The sequence below is a fragment of the Xenopus laevis genome, chromosome 1L (genome assembly GCF_017654675.1).
Source record: "Xenopus laevis strain J_2021 chromosome 1L, Xenopus_laevis_v10.1, whole genome shotgun sequence".
Classification (NCBI taxonomy): Eukaryota; Metazoa; Chordata; class Amphibia; order Anura; family Pipidae; genus Xenopus; species Xenopus laevis.
Genome location: NC_054371.1, coordinates 44,053,046 through 44,069,894, shown reverse-complemented (window position 1 = coordinate 44,069,894; position 16,849 = coordinate 44,053,046). Strand labels below are relative to the sequence as shown.

The 16,849-nt window shown below is 39.6% G+C and overlaps 1 protein-coding gene across 1 annotated transcript in view; it reads right to left on the bottom strand.

Annotated features, from left to right (window-relative positions):
• The window catches only part of micu3.L (mitochondrial calcium uptake family member 3 L homeolog), a 107,066-nt gene that overhangs the window by 57,797 nt on the left and 32,420 nt on the right, over positions 1-16,849 (bottom strand). The window contains 3 exon segments of the mRNA XM_018230232.2: positions 2,590-2,661; positions 9,993-10,075; positions 10,166-10,213. Coding sequence (XP_018085721.1) covers positions 2,590-2,661; positions 9,993-10,075; positions 10,166-10,213 — 203 coding nt within the window.

Here is a 16,849-nt window from a genome sequence, read left to right as displayed (position 1 = left end):
TATTTAAACAAACAAGGAGGTACTCGCAGCACCAGAGCAATGAGCGAAGCCGCGCAGATCCTAGAATGGGCAGAATCCCACGTCCCAGCCATCTCAGCGGTGTTCATACCAGGGGTCCTGAACTGGGAAGCAGATTACCTGAGTCGACAACACATAGACCAGGGGGAATGGGAACTCCACCCCGACGTGTTCCAGCAAATCGTGTCGAGATGGGGAACGCCAGACATAGACATGCTGGCGTCAAGACACAACTGCAAAGTGCCTACATACTGCGCACGGTCTCAGGATCCGGGGGCAGCATTCGTGGACGCCTTAGTCATACCGTGGACGTTCAGGAGAGTCTACGCGTTTCCACCACTGGCCCTATTACCAAGGGTCATCAGCAAGATCCGTCAGGAGGGGACACAAACTATTCTCATCGCCCCAGACTGGCCACGGAGACCATGGTACTCAGAGGTTGTAAATATGTTAACAGCGCAGCCGTGGCGGCTGCCACTCAGACAAGATCTACTGACTCAGGGACCAGTCAAACACGACAATTTACAGCGTCTACATTTGACGGCATGGCTCTTGAATCCGACATATGGCGTTCCAAAGGGTTCTCAGACCAGGCCACAGACATATTCATGAAGGCCAGAAAACAGTCCACAACTAAAGTGTACCACAAAACTTGGAAGAAGTTCATTGAGTGGTGCGAGGCCAAGGGTCTACCTTGGCGCCAAGCTTCCATGCCAACCATTGTTGAATTTCTCACGCAAGGCTTCCACATAGGTCTCTCTTTAGCTACGCTTAGAGGTCAAGTTTCAGCACTTTCCCTTCTGCTTCAGCGCCAATGGGCTAGAGAACCAGACCTTATACAGTTCCTACAAGGAGTAGGCAAGGTTAGACCACCTTTTAGGGACCCCACACCACCTTGGGATCTTACCACGGTATTAACAGCACTACAGGGCCCCCCATTTGAACCCTTAGCGTCCTGTCCCATAAAGTTCCTTACTTGGAAGATGACTTTTCTACTAGCGATCACATCCGCAAGGAGAGTTTCGGATATCGCAGCCCTTTCCCAGAAGGAACCATGGCTCATACTGCATCTAGACAGAGCAGTTTTTCGAACTATTCCATCATTTACACCCAAGGTGGTCTCCTCTTTTCACATAAATGAGGAGATCAATTTACCTTCCCTATGTCCACGGCCATCGAATGCAAAGGAAAAAGAACTACACAAGCTAGATGTAGTCAGGGCTATTAGATACTATCTAGACAGATCCAAGAACTACAGAAAAACAGATTCTTTTTTGGTGACTTACGGTGGAAACAAGGGGTCCCCAGCTTCAAAGCGGACAATTGCTAGATGGTTGGTTGATACAATAAATTGTGCGTACGATCTCAGTAACAAGTCTAGACCGTTTAAGGTCAAAGCCCATTCCACTAGAGCACTGAGTACTTCTTGGGCTCTATACAATTCAGCTACACCTGAACAAATTTGTAGAGCAGCCACTTGGGCCTCACTCTCTACCTTTTCAAAATTTTACAGACTTCATGTCTTTCACTCAGCCCCTGCAGCTTTTGGTAGTAAGGTTCTACAAGCTGTAGTACGGCATTAGTGATTATTATGACCCACCCAAATTGGGGGACCAGCTTTTTGACGTCCCCATAGCGTCTGCACTGACAGGAAGGGCCGGTCTAGAGAAAGATGGATTTTTAACTTACCGAAAAATCTTTTTCTAGACGGCCCGGACTGTCAGTGCAGTAAGCCCCACCCTGATTTGAGTCTAAGTTATGTTATGTTGAGTAACCTGTTATTGTTGTGCATGTTTGCATGTTTCTCTGTGATTCTCCTCCATACTAAGCTAAAGAACAAACTGAAGGATAAGGGAGGATCATCAGTATATATGAGGAGGGTGGAGCCTAAACAGCTTTCTTCTTCTGTCCTGCCTCCGGAGGTGGATATACTTAACCCCCATAGCGTCTGCACTGACAGTCCGGGCCGTCTAGAAAAAGATTTTTCGGTAAGTTAAAAATCCATCTTTTATACAGCCTTGCACCAAAAGCCTTGGCATTAAGCAAACTCATCTACTGCACCAGCCCTGTCCAACTTTCTACTTACTATATTGCAAGTACATTTGTTTGACATGATCTGTCCTCTAAAAAACCCTGCTGATTCATACTTATAATGCCGTAAATTAAGAACTTCTAAATTACACAGGCTTAACTTACAGGCTGTAAACCTTTTATAAACACTGAGATCCTTCATCCACTGGTACCATATCTAATACAAGAAAAAATTTGAATTGCTTGGCTAAAATACAGCTAAGATCTGTTTTACTGTAGCTGTGGCTATAGTTCATCAGGACCCAAAGCCTTAATTGATTTAAACATTTTAAAACATATAAAGGTTATGTAAAATGAAAAATAGAACGTTGCCCAATCAAACAGAAGAATTGTGACCGGGGGGGGATACGTAAACAAAGGCAGCATTGGACTGGGGCCAACCAGAGAATATTCTAATGAATATCATATTGTATGGAACTATACTCCAGATTTGGATACCGTGTCCCAATGCATTATGGTAGTAAAAGTAAGATTTGTTACCAGTTGTGCACATTTTTCCTCTTCTCCTTTCCTTTCCTTCTTTTCATTCTTCTTTCTGAAGATTTCTTGCAACTGTAAAACAGATAGCAGTCTTGTAGCCTTTTGATTTAGATAAAATAGCGCTCTCTCATAAGCACGCACACCGTCATGAAAATGAGGAGGATGGAGGATCCAATTTAGACCAATAAAACGGAAACGTTTTTAAATATGGAATTAAAAACACATATATATGCCTCAAGTATGCACATAAGCAAACAAAACATTAAGGGGCAAATTTATCAAAGGTCAAAAGTGAAAATTCAAACTAAAAATAGTCTAATTTCGAGCAAACTTTTGTGTACTTTGACTAGAGAATACTCCAAATTTTATTTGAATTTGAAAAAAAAGTCGAAAATTAGACTGCCTCTTTACAAATTCGACTTTGACCATTAGCCACCTAAAACCTGCCGAATTGCTGTTTTAGCCTATGGGGGACCTCCAAGAGGAGTCAATTGGTGGACTTTAAAAAAATCGAAGTTTTTTTTTTTGGAAAAATGTTGAATCAAATTCGATTCGAATGCAGTGTTACTTTGATTCGTACAATTCAAATTCGATTGAATAACGGCTTATTCACCATGGGAAAAGAACTTTGATTTTTTGATAAATTTCGATTGGAAATTCGAATTTCGAAGTTATGGGAGTTCAAAAAAACTCCCATTACTTCAAAATTCAACCCTTGAAAAATCTGTCCGTAAACGTTTTGTGCATAATATAACTCAACTTTCCAATGCACATGAATTTAAAGAACTTAAAGGGATGGTTCACTTTTAAGTTATGTTTTAGTATGCTATAGAATGCCATATTTCTAGCAACTTTGCAATTGGTCTTGCTTAGTTATTTTATATAGTTTTTTTAATAAGTTTCCTCTTCCATCTTCTCCCTTTATTAGAGTGGAGAGCGTCTGAAGAAAAAAACTAAATAATTGAAAAACTACAAAACATAAAAAATACAGACCAATTGCAAATTGTCTTTATCAATGCCTACAGCAAATTAAGTTAATTTAAAGGTAGACTACCCCTTTCGGTTTCAGTGTTTAGTAAATATAATTGCTACCTATTTGTTCGTATTTATTCTGCACTGCTGGTACTGACTCTTGAAACGACGCAGCAGCCAGCAAGACTTAGGGGAAGATTTATCAAAATGTGAGTTCAGATTTTAATAAATAAAAACCTCACTCACATTCTATCTATTCCTATAGGATTTTGAGATGCGTATTTATGGTTCTAACTTCCACTCATTGATAAATGTGTTTTGATAAATCTGCCCCTAAAAAGTCTGTTCATCAGCCAGAAAAACACTTTTTATATACAGAAGGCACTGAACATTTGAAGAAGGACAAAAAAAACCCCAACAGGTAGCAGTTTACATTTAGCTTCCTCAGTATTCAGTTAATCTTGTACAATGGTCAGCAGAGATTCACTAGTTCTCAGATATCATCTCTCTACACCGGTTCATTTGTCTGCTTTAAATTCACCATACCCATACAGATAGATCCCATTTCATACTGTCAGCACCATCCAATTAAATACTTGCATTATTATTTATGTGTGAGATTCCGGAGTGGTATTTACAACTGTTAAGAAAACATTTACCGCCCCTACAAACAAAAACAAGCTAGGCCATTAAAAGTATGTTTTTAATGTATGGAAAATACTCCACTGCTCTGAAGCTGCTGGTGATGGTGTTTATGAACACCGTAAACACAAAAAACATCATTATTCTATCTACCGATTTCATTATGGAAGATGAATACATTTTTTAAAAAAAGGGGCAGAGTGAAAAGTACAAAAAACAACCATAGGCCACATTGATTATAATTGGGGCCATGGAGCAAGGTACAAAAAAACTCCAACAACATCCATATTTGTTATACTTTGTAAACATGCCCACGCTAAGCACCCATAGGTGCAGAGTCCAGAATGCAATGCAAAAACCTGCACCTCTCCCAAAGAGAGAGGTGCCAAATGTGAGTCTTATTTATATTGGGGGGGCTGGTTCAGACTCTCAGAACTTAGTGAGCTCAAAAGCTAACAAAAAAGAAAGGGAGCACAAGATGCAGCAGGGCCCTGAATTCACCATCTGCCTGTTTCAGGCTGCTCTGTGTACACAGGGTTAAACTGTGGCCATAATACTATTAACCTTGTGCTGAATCCGGACCAAGGTGTAAAGTACAGGCCCGGGAGTAATCATGAGTGAATCTGTCCCATTTCACTTCTCCAAAAATAATTTGTGAACTTGTTTCTCTGAATTTTTTGTACGCAAAATAGATTAAAATTATTTTTCTTCATGCCTTTTTTCACATTCAATTTGGTGGTCTTTTCAAGGAGCTTTGCCACAAATCCACGCCTGGTGCCAAACGTGCTAGCGATCTTTTGCACTTTGCCAAAAGAAATCTATGCCAGATCCACTGACAGAACGTTTTATGCTCCCAGAATAAAGCTCATAGAGCTGCACCACGTGGAGGCCTATTTATTGAAGATCGAATGTTAGTGGTTTTAGAAGTTTTTAAAACCATGACTAAACTCACGTTCTCTAAGGGTCAGGGCACACAGGCAGATTCAGGACATTAGCTAAAATTTACAGTTTAGCCAGCGGGGAGGCAGTTCGGGGAGATTAGTCGCCCTGAAGAAGAGGAAATTTGTCGCCGGGCGACTAATCTCCCTGAATCTGCCTGTGTGCCCTGATCCTTAAGCTACAAATGTCATGCCATTTATTAGAAAAATCCGAACTGAAAAAAGCACATATGGGAAAAGTCACAGAAAAGTTGTGAAAACTGTGACTAATTTGTATTGTTGCACAAAAGCTAGTGTCAAAAATATGTTGTAAGGGACATCTGCTATTGACTTCTACACGTTTTCAACAGGTTTTAGGTGGAGTATTTTCGCAATTTTGTTACATAATAAATCCAATAAAAACTTTTTCCTTTTTATGCTGACTTTTTCAGATTTTTGATGTGCTGCTTACACTACTGGCATTGGGAAGGCTGCATACAGGTGCCCTCTGGTATGCCCCTAGCTTGCGCAACATTTAGGGGCAGATGTAAGAAGGGTCGAATATCGAGGGTTAATTAACCCTCGATATTCGACCAGGAACTAAAATCGTTCGACTTCGAATATCGAAGTCGAACGATTTAGCGCAAATCCTGCGATCGAACGATCAAAGGATTATTCGTTCGATCGAACGATTAAATCCTTCGAATCGAACGATTCGAAGGATTTTAATACAACGATCTAAGGAATATCCTTCGATCAAAAAATCTCAGGCAAGCCTATGGGGACCTTCCCCATAGGCTAACATTGACTTCGGTAGCTTTTAGCTGCCGAAGTAGGGGGTCGAAGTTTTTCTTAAAGAGACAGTACTTAGACTATCGAATGGTCGAATAGTCGAACGATTTTTAGTTCGAATCGTTCGATTCGAAGTAGTAGTCGAAGTGGCCCATTCGATGGTCGAAGTAGCCCAAAAAACACTTCGAAATTCAAAGTTTTTTTAATACGAATCCTTCACCCGAGCTTTGTAAATGTGCCCCTTAGTGTGCACAAACCAGGAGTTAAAGGAGATGCAAGGAGCTCTGTATGTACCACATACTTAGGCACTCAAATACAGGGTCCCTCTGCACGTAAGAAGGTGAAGAATAATTTTAGATTTTGTAATGTAAATATAAATAGTTCAGCCAGTACAGTTGGCCTGAAGGGGGGATTCCACTTCAGGAACCTATAGTATATAAGGAATCCTGGCAGGGATTTTGTCATCAGACTTAATTATCAATATTGGGCAGTAAGAACCACATAGTGTAAGATCCCTACCTGATTTTCGAATGACAAATCGGGGGGGGGGTAGGTTTGGGGATAGGGCCCGTATATCCATTTCTTATTCAGAATGACTCGTTATCCCACCTACCAATGTCTGCATTCTAGGTTTATAGCGGTTGGTACAATTTTCCTCCATATCTTTTATATTTCTAATGTCAAATGTTATATAAACCAGTCGAATGTTACATCAGTCATTTCAGGCTGCTTGTTATAGCTACTTTCTGCCGCCGATTACTCAAGCTTTTCATACAGAAAAGGGAATTAGCAAAATGACTGTGTGGATTAACACATTAACGTTATGGTAAGGAACGGGGCTTTCTATCTGACCACTGCCTAATCCCAGACACCAGCCTAAGAGATCCTCTTTCAGAAGTGAGGAGAACAAAGCACCTTGTTGGTTTAGTGATGTTTTTTTTCTTATTACTCCATTTAAATTTTTCGGAACATCTAAGACGCAGGCCTGGAATACGATCACTTGTACTTCTGCCAGCTCTTTGTAAAGTGATGGTCTTAGTCACCCTTCTCTGAATTGATATCCTACTTGAATCCATCAAGGATGTTTCTTTTTCACATTCCATACAACATTGTTATCTATCAGTCCCAAACAAATGATCCCTTTATTTTCCTTTGGCAGAGTTCATTAACTAGCCTGGAGCATGTTCATGGATGTCAGCTTCCATCACAGTATTCTTGCAAGAGAATGTTTTACTTCTTGCACGCTGCTCTCATTGTAAGGTTTGTTTTAAAGGTGGCTGCCACTAAGAGGATTTGGTCACTGCCGCATGATTTAAGTGTAGAGGTGTAGCCGGTCTCATCTCAATGTCTTATCTCAATGTCTATATTTTACTCCTTTTAAAGTTTTACTAAACTTGTTTCTGCCCCACCCATTTTTGATGATGTCACTTCCGGTTTGCAGCACCATCACTTCCTGTTTGATGGTGGTCGGCGGGTTGCGGATAAGGCAGTTGCGGGTCAACGTGGGTAAATATGCGGGTTGCGTTTCGGGTCGCAGGCTGCGGGTTTGGGTCAGGTCCAAGTCTTAAAAATTTGTTCCGCGCAGGACTCTGGCTTGTGCTACAACTTATATGGGATTTACCAAAATGGCCCCTAATTTCTGTCTGTATTATTGAATTTTACACACATTGCATTGCATGCAGTTTAGCAGGGGTCAACAAATACATTGTATTTCTGGGGGGAAAATGTGCGCATTGTGGGCAAAATGCATATTTGCATGAAACATTTGCATTTTGCACTATACTTGTAACTGAAGTAGGTGTTTCAATCTACTAGAAATGAAGTACAGTAGAACCCCCATTTTACGTTTTTCAGGGGACCAGAAAAAAATGGCGTAAAATCTAGGAAAATGTAAAATCAGTTAAATGTATTATGCATAATATATAGGTGGGACCTCAAAACAACAATGTAAAGTGAGGGAAAACTTAAAATCAGGGGATGTAAAATGGGGGTTCTACTGTATAAACATTGGGCTAGTTTCAATTCAGTGAGAAAAGGGTTTATCACTAGGGATGGGCAAATTTTTTCACCTTGTTTCACCACGGAAATGACGCCCATAGACTTGTATGGCTTTGTGTGTCAAAAAAAATTGACACGCATCAAAAACATTTTGATGGCCATAGACTTAAATGGGCATCGGCGAAATTTTGCCGGCGGCAAATTTTTGGCGAAAAAAACGGGTCAAATTCGCCCAAGCCTATTTATCACGTGAAAAGTCATGGACGAAATTCAATATAAACCATGAGATAACTTTTTCTCACTGAATTGAATCTGGCCCATTGTTTGTAACTAAAACTAAAGTTGCCATTTCTGTTTATTGTAGGCAGACTTAAAGGTGAAGGAAACCCTGTAGAAAAAAACCCCGTACCCCCACCCCACGTAGACCCCCTCCCTCCTCCCCCCAGGCTAACTTCCACCCCCCTGGGAAATTCCCCATTCTTCATACTTACCCCTCGTCACAGATTCTGGCAGCGGACTTCATGGCATCCATCTTCCGGGTCCTTGGTAAGTTGGTGGAGATTGTCGATCTCCCAGTCAGCTTCCCGAGGACCCGGAAGATGGATGCCGTGAAGTCCGCTGCCAGAATCTGCGACAAGGGGTAAGTATAAAGTATGGGTTATGGGGGCAGTTAACCTGGGGGGAGGAGGGAGGGGGGTCTAGGTGGGGGGTACGGGTTTTTTTTTCTATTGGTTTTCCTTCTCCTTTAAAGCTGCACAAATGTTTCTCATGGTGCTAGATGCAAAAAGTGGGAAATTTCTGGGTTCTCTATAAGATTTATAGGGGTGCATTTATAAAAGGGTTAACTTTTATCCCAATGTTATGCCACATAAATTGAAGCTGGAAAGCTGATGCTAACAGAAACCCACATAAAGCACTAGTAAGGCCATGTCTCCAACAACCACACAAACTGCTTGACAATGTTTCTTTCTATATGGTCAACTTAAATTAGAGGCAAGTATTTGCCCTCATTTTGGATCTAAGGTCACAAACACCAAGTAGGATGGCATATACCATAGTGTCCTGTTATGTACTATACCAGGGATCCCCAACCTTTAGAACCCGTGAGCAACATTCAGAAGTAAAAGGAGTTGGGGAGCAACACAAGCATTAAAAATGTTCCTGGGGGTGCCAGATAAGTTCTGTGATTGACCAATTAGTAGCCCCTATGTGGATTGTCAACCTACATTGAGGTTCTGTTTGGTAGTACACCTGGTTTTTATACAATCAAAACTTGTCTCCAAGCCTGGAATTCAAATATAAGCACCTGCTTTGAGGCCACTGGGAGCAACATCCAAGGGGTTGGAGAGCAACATGTTACTCACGAGCTACTGGTTGGGGACCACTGGTTACTATAATGTTACTGTACAATAGTGATTCTCCAGTCATGCACTGCTAAACCAAGTGGCAGGTTATATTGCTATTGTGTGCCACAGACATGCTGATAAGCTGCTTGTGTTGAATAAAGGAAAATATTTTGCAAACAGTCTACAGAGACTTTATTATATAGAATACTTAACATTCCAAAATGCATTTAAGGCAATTGTTCTGTATATTCAGAAAACTTTAAGTTCCATAATCTGTTATCAAACAATTGTAGCTCAGATATGTTGAAAACCAAGTAAAATAGTAACATAGATAGGCATATGTTCAACCTTTTATGTCTAAATGAAACCTTCCTATATGCTAACTGATCCATAGGAAAGCAGAACAACTGAAGCCTCGCTCATTCCTTCCTGACTCCAAGATGGCAGTCCCTGGTACTAATTGCTATTTTCAATAAACCTGCTTTTGCTCACTTGCTAAAAAGCCATCCAACTTTAATATGCAGGGACTTTATCCAGATATTTCCCCATTTGGGTATTTTAGTCTGCTGTAATTAATGACTTAACATCTTCTTTTGATATGAGAATGCAATCTAAAGATGTCTGTGATGTGGTTGTCATGAAAGCAGAAGGAAAACTTTGATACTATACACACCGCACAAGAGCTCAAGTCATTGTACCAGTACAAATGCAGCTGGCGTTGTGGTGTTACACTTACCACCAAAAATTCCTCTCTGTCCACCATTTGATTCCCATCGGTGTCAAACATGTTGAATGCTATTTTAAATCCAGCATGAGGTTCTGCAAAACATTCAGAGGAACTGAGATTACTATGCACTTACACAGACAAGGTATATATGAACATATTTTCTTGGAGCTTGGAATACTTACTCGTCAGGATGCAGAGCAGGAATAAATATTCTGTGTAGGATATCATGCCTTCAATAAAATAAAATCATAATGTTATCTCAAGGGATATAATAATATTTATGGCTGCTTTATGTTAATTAAAAGCACTTTACTTTCAAGATGTCAGTGTGTTGCGTAAAGTTAAGATTTATTATAAAATGGGAGATATTTGCCATTTATAAGTAGAGTTTTTTTCTTTTCTTTATTTGCCTTTGGCTAAAGGTGGCCATACACGGGCCAATAAAAGCTGACCGAATCAGCAGCTTATTGGCCCGTGTACGGGGGCCCCCGACGGGCTTCCCCGATCGAGATCTGGCCGAAAGTCGGGCAGATCTCGATCGGATGGGACTAAAAATCCAGTCGGATCGCGGCCGCATCTGTTCATTGATGCAGTCCTGCGATTCGACCGCCAATTCCCGTTCGTTAGGATACGCATATCGGAGAGAGATCCGTTTGTTTGGCGACATCGCCAAACGAGCGGATCTCTCCGTGTATGGCCACCTTAAGGTCAGCTTGGGCGATGTTCCAGTAGTGATTAAATACCAAGAGAAGTCACCTGAAAACGTGACAGTTACTGGCCATAAAGCTACGTAAATAAATGAGATTTAGACACATCATTCCATGAAGGCTGATCTTGCTGACACTGAGGGGCAGATTTATCAAATAATTTTCAGTCAAAACTCGATTTTCGGGTTAAAATAAAAAAAAAAAGTCCTGTAAGAACCAGTGCCACAATATGGGCTTACAAACCCCAGTGCCAAGGTCAGCTCATTTAGTCTCATACTATAACTCTAGGCTGTAATGCATAGCAGTTGGACATACCCCACATAGTATACTCAGGAGCAGGTAAACTACAGTATGCAGGGGTAGCCATATTTTTTGACTCTAGCCTGTATCAGACAGTAAAGTAGGCAGACAATTATCATGGAACATTCAAGATGTTTTATGACTATATTTGCATTTCTTCAGCATATTCTTCAGACCACTAGAAGACTCAGAACCACTAGCGGACTACTCTTTTTTTTAAGAAAGATTAACAGTCAAAGGGAAAGCTGTGCTCAGTTATAAACATTTTACATTGTCACCCATATACACATACATTTAAGTACATCAAAGGATCTTAAGACTTTAGTTCAAGAAGCTATTGACTTGTCATTTATCCACTTACCTAGCGTAGACTATAAAATGCACAACACTCCTGTATGTTATTTAATTATGATAAAGCATTTGATACAGTACCAATTAAATTAAGAAACACTGGCCTCAAACATACTACTTGTTCTTGACCCGAGAACTGTCTTACAAAGAGTTGTTAGGGGTCTGTCCTTGGTCCATTGCTTTTCTAATGTATTTATAAATGACTTTGAGGTTGAAATTATAAATCCAATCTCTGTGTTTTCTGATAATATGAAACTGTGCAAAACCATAGGATTCATGCGGGATGCATGGAGGACTAGTGCATAACTAGTATTCGTGTAATTTTTGCCCAAGGACATAACCTTGCACTTATCAACACTGAGCCTCAGTTGTCATATTGCTGCTAAGGATTTGGGAATATTGATATTGTGCAACTCTAAGCAGCATCAGTCAAGGATAAAACTAAAAAGTACTGTACAATAAAATAAGGTATAGGTGAGAAATTTGTTCTTTTAAAAAAAAAAAATCTTATTATACTTTTCCAGTTCAGAATCTCTTCTGGTTTAGAAACTTATGACTTTTTTGCCACTGTAAGTTCCCAGGCCCTAAATGTTCACAGTGACATGTTCAAGGCAGATTTTCAGATAAGCTAGTCTATATATGCATCAACTGTTGCTCTACTGTTTCTAAGGGCAGAGACACATGTTGCTATTTGTGCAGATTAGTCAGCCAGCAACAAGACGCTTCTTCTTGGGGCGACTAATCTCCCCGAACTGCATTCCTTGGATTGCTTTGGCTTTCCGAAGTCGCCCGAAGTTTCCTTGTGAGGCAACTCCAGGCGACTTCGGAAAATGAATCATTCCGGTGCCATCCTGCTGGCGATTTACATTCTAGCCGGAGGTAAGGCAGTTCAGGGAGATTAGTCGCCCAAAGAAGAAGCGATTTGTTGATGGGCCACTATTCTCCCAAAATGTCTCTGCCCTAAGCTGCAAATCACTGTTTTTCTTTGACTAGAATTGAAATTACAAACAAAGGGAATACAGGTTAAAAACCTCTTTCAAAACCTTACTTTGCATGTCACTAGTGGCTAATAAATGATTTAAGCATCCTTCATTCGTGCCTGTTATTCCTTTGTGAATGGATGATGCCCTTCCAGGCATCAACTGCACCAAACTCCAACTACCATATACTGTATATGTGTGCAAGAATTAACTGGGTAGATAAGAATCTACAAAATGCCTTGCAGATTTTTAAGATATACTGTCCTTTACAACCACATGCCAGTATGGAGGGCAGAGTAAGAGGTTTTGCAAGACACTCTGGATGTATAAAAGTTTAGAGAATTTTTAAATTAATGAACAAGGTGATGGTGGACAAGTGATGGTGATCAATTCTACTAAGATAGAGCATACACCAGAAATGAGAAGCTGGACTTCAGAAAAACTGATGAACTAGATATCTACACCAAAATAAGTAGGGCACTTTAAGAGAGATTTTGGATTAAATTCTCATTTACTGTATTAGATATTCCTGGTAGCCCAGTCGAAAGGCCAAAGAAATGTAATTCCTAGATATTCCTGGAATTATTCTATGGTATCGGAATAAAAATGAATATGTTACTTGTAATTTTTTATAACTATTTCTTTCTTCGTTCTACACTTACTTTCCATACAGAAGATTTTAGAGAAAGAAAGTGATTTTTAACTTAAAAAAAGAGAGAAAAATGAGAAAGTTGATGAAACCTCTTGTATTCAGAGGAACTCCAAGCGTTCAACCCTGAATGGAGGAACAGTCAGGTAAAAAGAGAAAGTGAATGAGAAAATTACAGTACAGTTGTCAGCATTAAAATAGAAGGAAAAATCCTTTTAAAAAGTAAAAAAGGTGCAAATGGGTGTTGCAGTTATGTTTTCAAGAGGACATTGTGTCAATATAAATTAGTTCTCCCATTATGATATTTGAGGTTTTACAAAACGTATTTAAGTGGAAGAATTCTTCCAGCTGCATTTAATTTAACGCCAGTGCAACGGCAAGTTGCAAAAAGACATGCAATTTTGCAAGGATTAAAAAGCCATACGCATCGATGTTGCACTCAAAATGCACAGTGTCGTCTATTAATATAAGGGGCCGATTCACTAAGGGTCGAATATCGAGGGTTAACCCTCGATATTCGACTAGGAATTAAAATCCTTCGACTTCGAATATCGAAGTCAAAGGATTAAGCGCAGATAGTTCGATCGAACGATCGAAGGATCGAAGGATAATTCCTTTGATCGAACGATAAAATCTACTATCGAATGGTCAAATAGTCGAACGATTTTTAGTTCGAATCGTTCGATTCGTAGTCGAAGTAGCCCATTCGATGGTCGAAGTAGCCCAAAAAAAACCTTCGAAATTCGAAGTTTTTTACCTTCGAATCCTTCACTCGAAGTTAGTGAATCGGCCCCCAAGTGTCAAGGCATAGAGGTATATAGGGGTAAAGCATAGGACTTCCTCTGAGCACTGCAGATACTGGAATGTTCCTCCTGTGCAAATGAGGGACATAAAAATATACATTTATGTCCCTCCCAAAACACAATATTTTGACATGGGAACAACTAAGCAAGATTTACTAACTGGCAGAAACATGTTGCCTCTCTTAGTAAATGAAGCTTGATTTTTAACAGCTTATATTTTAGAGAAATGTTTTGCTCTGTATCTTTTTGCGTGTGACTTTGTGGTCCATCATGTTGGAATTGGAGGGCAACGATGCAGTAGTATAGTGAATACATTTTTTCTTAACAACTAAGAAAGGTGTAGGATCACGCAAACGCCTGCATCTATATTGTTTTATTTTCACATAGACTTTTATGTTGTCAGAAAGGATCATGCTATCACTCAGCACTGGCAGACCAGTCACACTAAAAACACTGATCTTACAAAGGGGTTTACACCTTAAAAGGAAAGACTGTTTTATAACAAACACAAACATACCAACTGCTATAGGTCCTTTTGCTTTTGTGTATCACCTTGCAGCAACAGGGTATTAGCCACATAATTGACCTGCTAAGTACTTAAAAACAAATTTAAAAAAACCTTGCGAGACACTTTTCCAGATATCAGATAGAGGAGTGTTTTGATAAAGTGGTGTAAGCCAGACTTAAGAATATGCTAAACCTCTTTTATTTTATATTAGGGCTCTTTGTTTGATGATGCTCTCTTTGTTGTGAAACAAAGAGAGGCTGAGCAACTGTCAGGCGTTGTGTCAGCCAAAGTGAAGGTAGATATCTAGGAAGCCTTGAAAGCATTTCCACCTTTTGTTTGCAGCCTTAGATTATGGACCTAGGAGGCGCAAGATAGTTCTGGTTGACTTCCTTAAGTGTTATGGGAGAAAGGCAGTAGAATGGCGTTGGCACAGCAAGCAGGTACTCCACGGAAAGGTCACAAGGGGTGAATCAATGTGCAGCAGATATATAGTGTATCACTGTCAATAATTTAATTATTTACAACAATTAAGTATGCCTCCATTTGTGTGACAGAGCTTTCATTAACATTGCCTTGTACATGAGCCAATGATAAATAGGCAATCCCTTCTGCTGGACAAATGAGTCCATAATATAAATTGATTGCGCTCATGGTTTACAGACAAATCTTGGATTCTCCATATACAACATAGGACCACATGGGCTCAGTGTGTGTGCCTTCTCTCTTATTAGATAGCAACGGTGTAATTTTCACACATTCCCTTGCTGAGAAACAAATTACATAAATATCATAGCTATTTAAGATGCAAGTTGGATATAACACTGATGTGCATCGCATATAAAAGTATAAAGAATAATAATAAAGGCAAAGCCTAAGCAATGCAGGGGAACATCAGGGATAGTATGCAGACGCAAACTAAAGGGTAAGAAAGCATATGAAAACAAAGCTAAAAAAGGTTGCAGAAAGTAGCTGCACGGGGGATTTCAACTTGCAGGTTAATGGATAACTTGATAACCAAAATTACCATATAATGGTTTTATTTTGTTAAACCCTAAAGTTTGTCTGTCCAACACACCAGCAGGCGTTCTACAACCTGTCGCCTTCATCAGTACAACAGATCAGTCCTCTACTCTATGCTAAACACTCACCCTTTAATTAACATTCTGAATTTTGATATATCCCCCCTACAATGCTGAGGATAAGTTCAGTGTGTTAATGCATTACATGGCAAATAACCTACCTCGTTCAAATTACTACAGAATGACAAGGACATTTAGAAGTACAATTATGGTTTTAAATGGGACCAGTACAGCAAAGGGATTTGAGGAGATGTACCATTTTAGGAACTCAGAGTGAATTTGATTATTTGCCTTTATTTGGAAACACTTAAACGGGTGGTTCGCCTTTAAGTTAACTTTTAATATGTTAAACCAACTTTTAAATTGGTCTTCATTATTTATTTCTAATCTTTTTTTTATTTATCTTCTTCTTCTGGCTCTTTCCATCTCTCAAATAGGGGTCACTGACTCCATCGAAAAAAACTTTCGAAAATTCTTTGTAAGCATACAAATCTATAGTTGTTGCTACTTTTTATTACTCATCTTTCTATTCAGGCCTCTCCTATTCATATTCCAGTCTCTTATTCAAATCAATGTATGGTTGCTAGGGTCATTTGGAAACTAGCAACCAGATGGCTGAAACTGCAAACCGGGGAGCTGCTGAATAAAAAGCGAAATAACTCAAAAACCACAAATAATAAAAAATGAAAGCCAATTGCAAATTGTCTCAGAATATTACTCTCTACATCAGTGATCCCCAACCAGTAGCTCATGAGCAACATGTTGCTCCCCAACCCATAGGATGTTGCTCTCAGTGGCCTCAGAGCAGGTGCTTATTTTGGAACTCCAGGCAAAAAAAACAGGTGTACTACCAAACAGAGACTCCTGTAGGCTAACAGTCCACATAAGGGCTATCAATAGTCAATCAAAACACTTATTTGGCACCACCCAGGAATATTTTTCATGCTTGTGTTGCTTCCCAAATCTTTTTACATCTGAATGTTGCTCACAGGTGGAAAAAGGTTGGGGAACCCTACTCTACATCATACTAGTTCATTTAAAGTTGAACAGCCCCTTTAAGTTACCAAGTTACTGTAACACTGGTTGAAAAGATGGCATGAAGGCTAAAACTGGCCATACAGGTACTGGTGAAATAGTACAAAATAAAGATTCATGCAATTTTTGATATGCTGACTTAAAGCAGAAAATCCAGACTGATATGTTTGTACAGGTGTGGGACCTGAGGTTTTCCGGATAAGGGATATTTCTGTAATTTGCACCCCCATACTATTTACATACATAGTCTACTTAACGATCATTTTTTAGTGTATTAATTATATTGTAGTTGGGATCAAGTACAAGGTACTGTTTTATTATTATATAGAAAAGGGAAATCATTTATAAACATTCAAATTATGTGATTAAAATGGAGTCTATGGGAGATTGCCCCGTAATTCGGAGCTTTATGGACAAGGTTTTCCGGATAACAGCTCCTATACCAACCTGTATC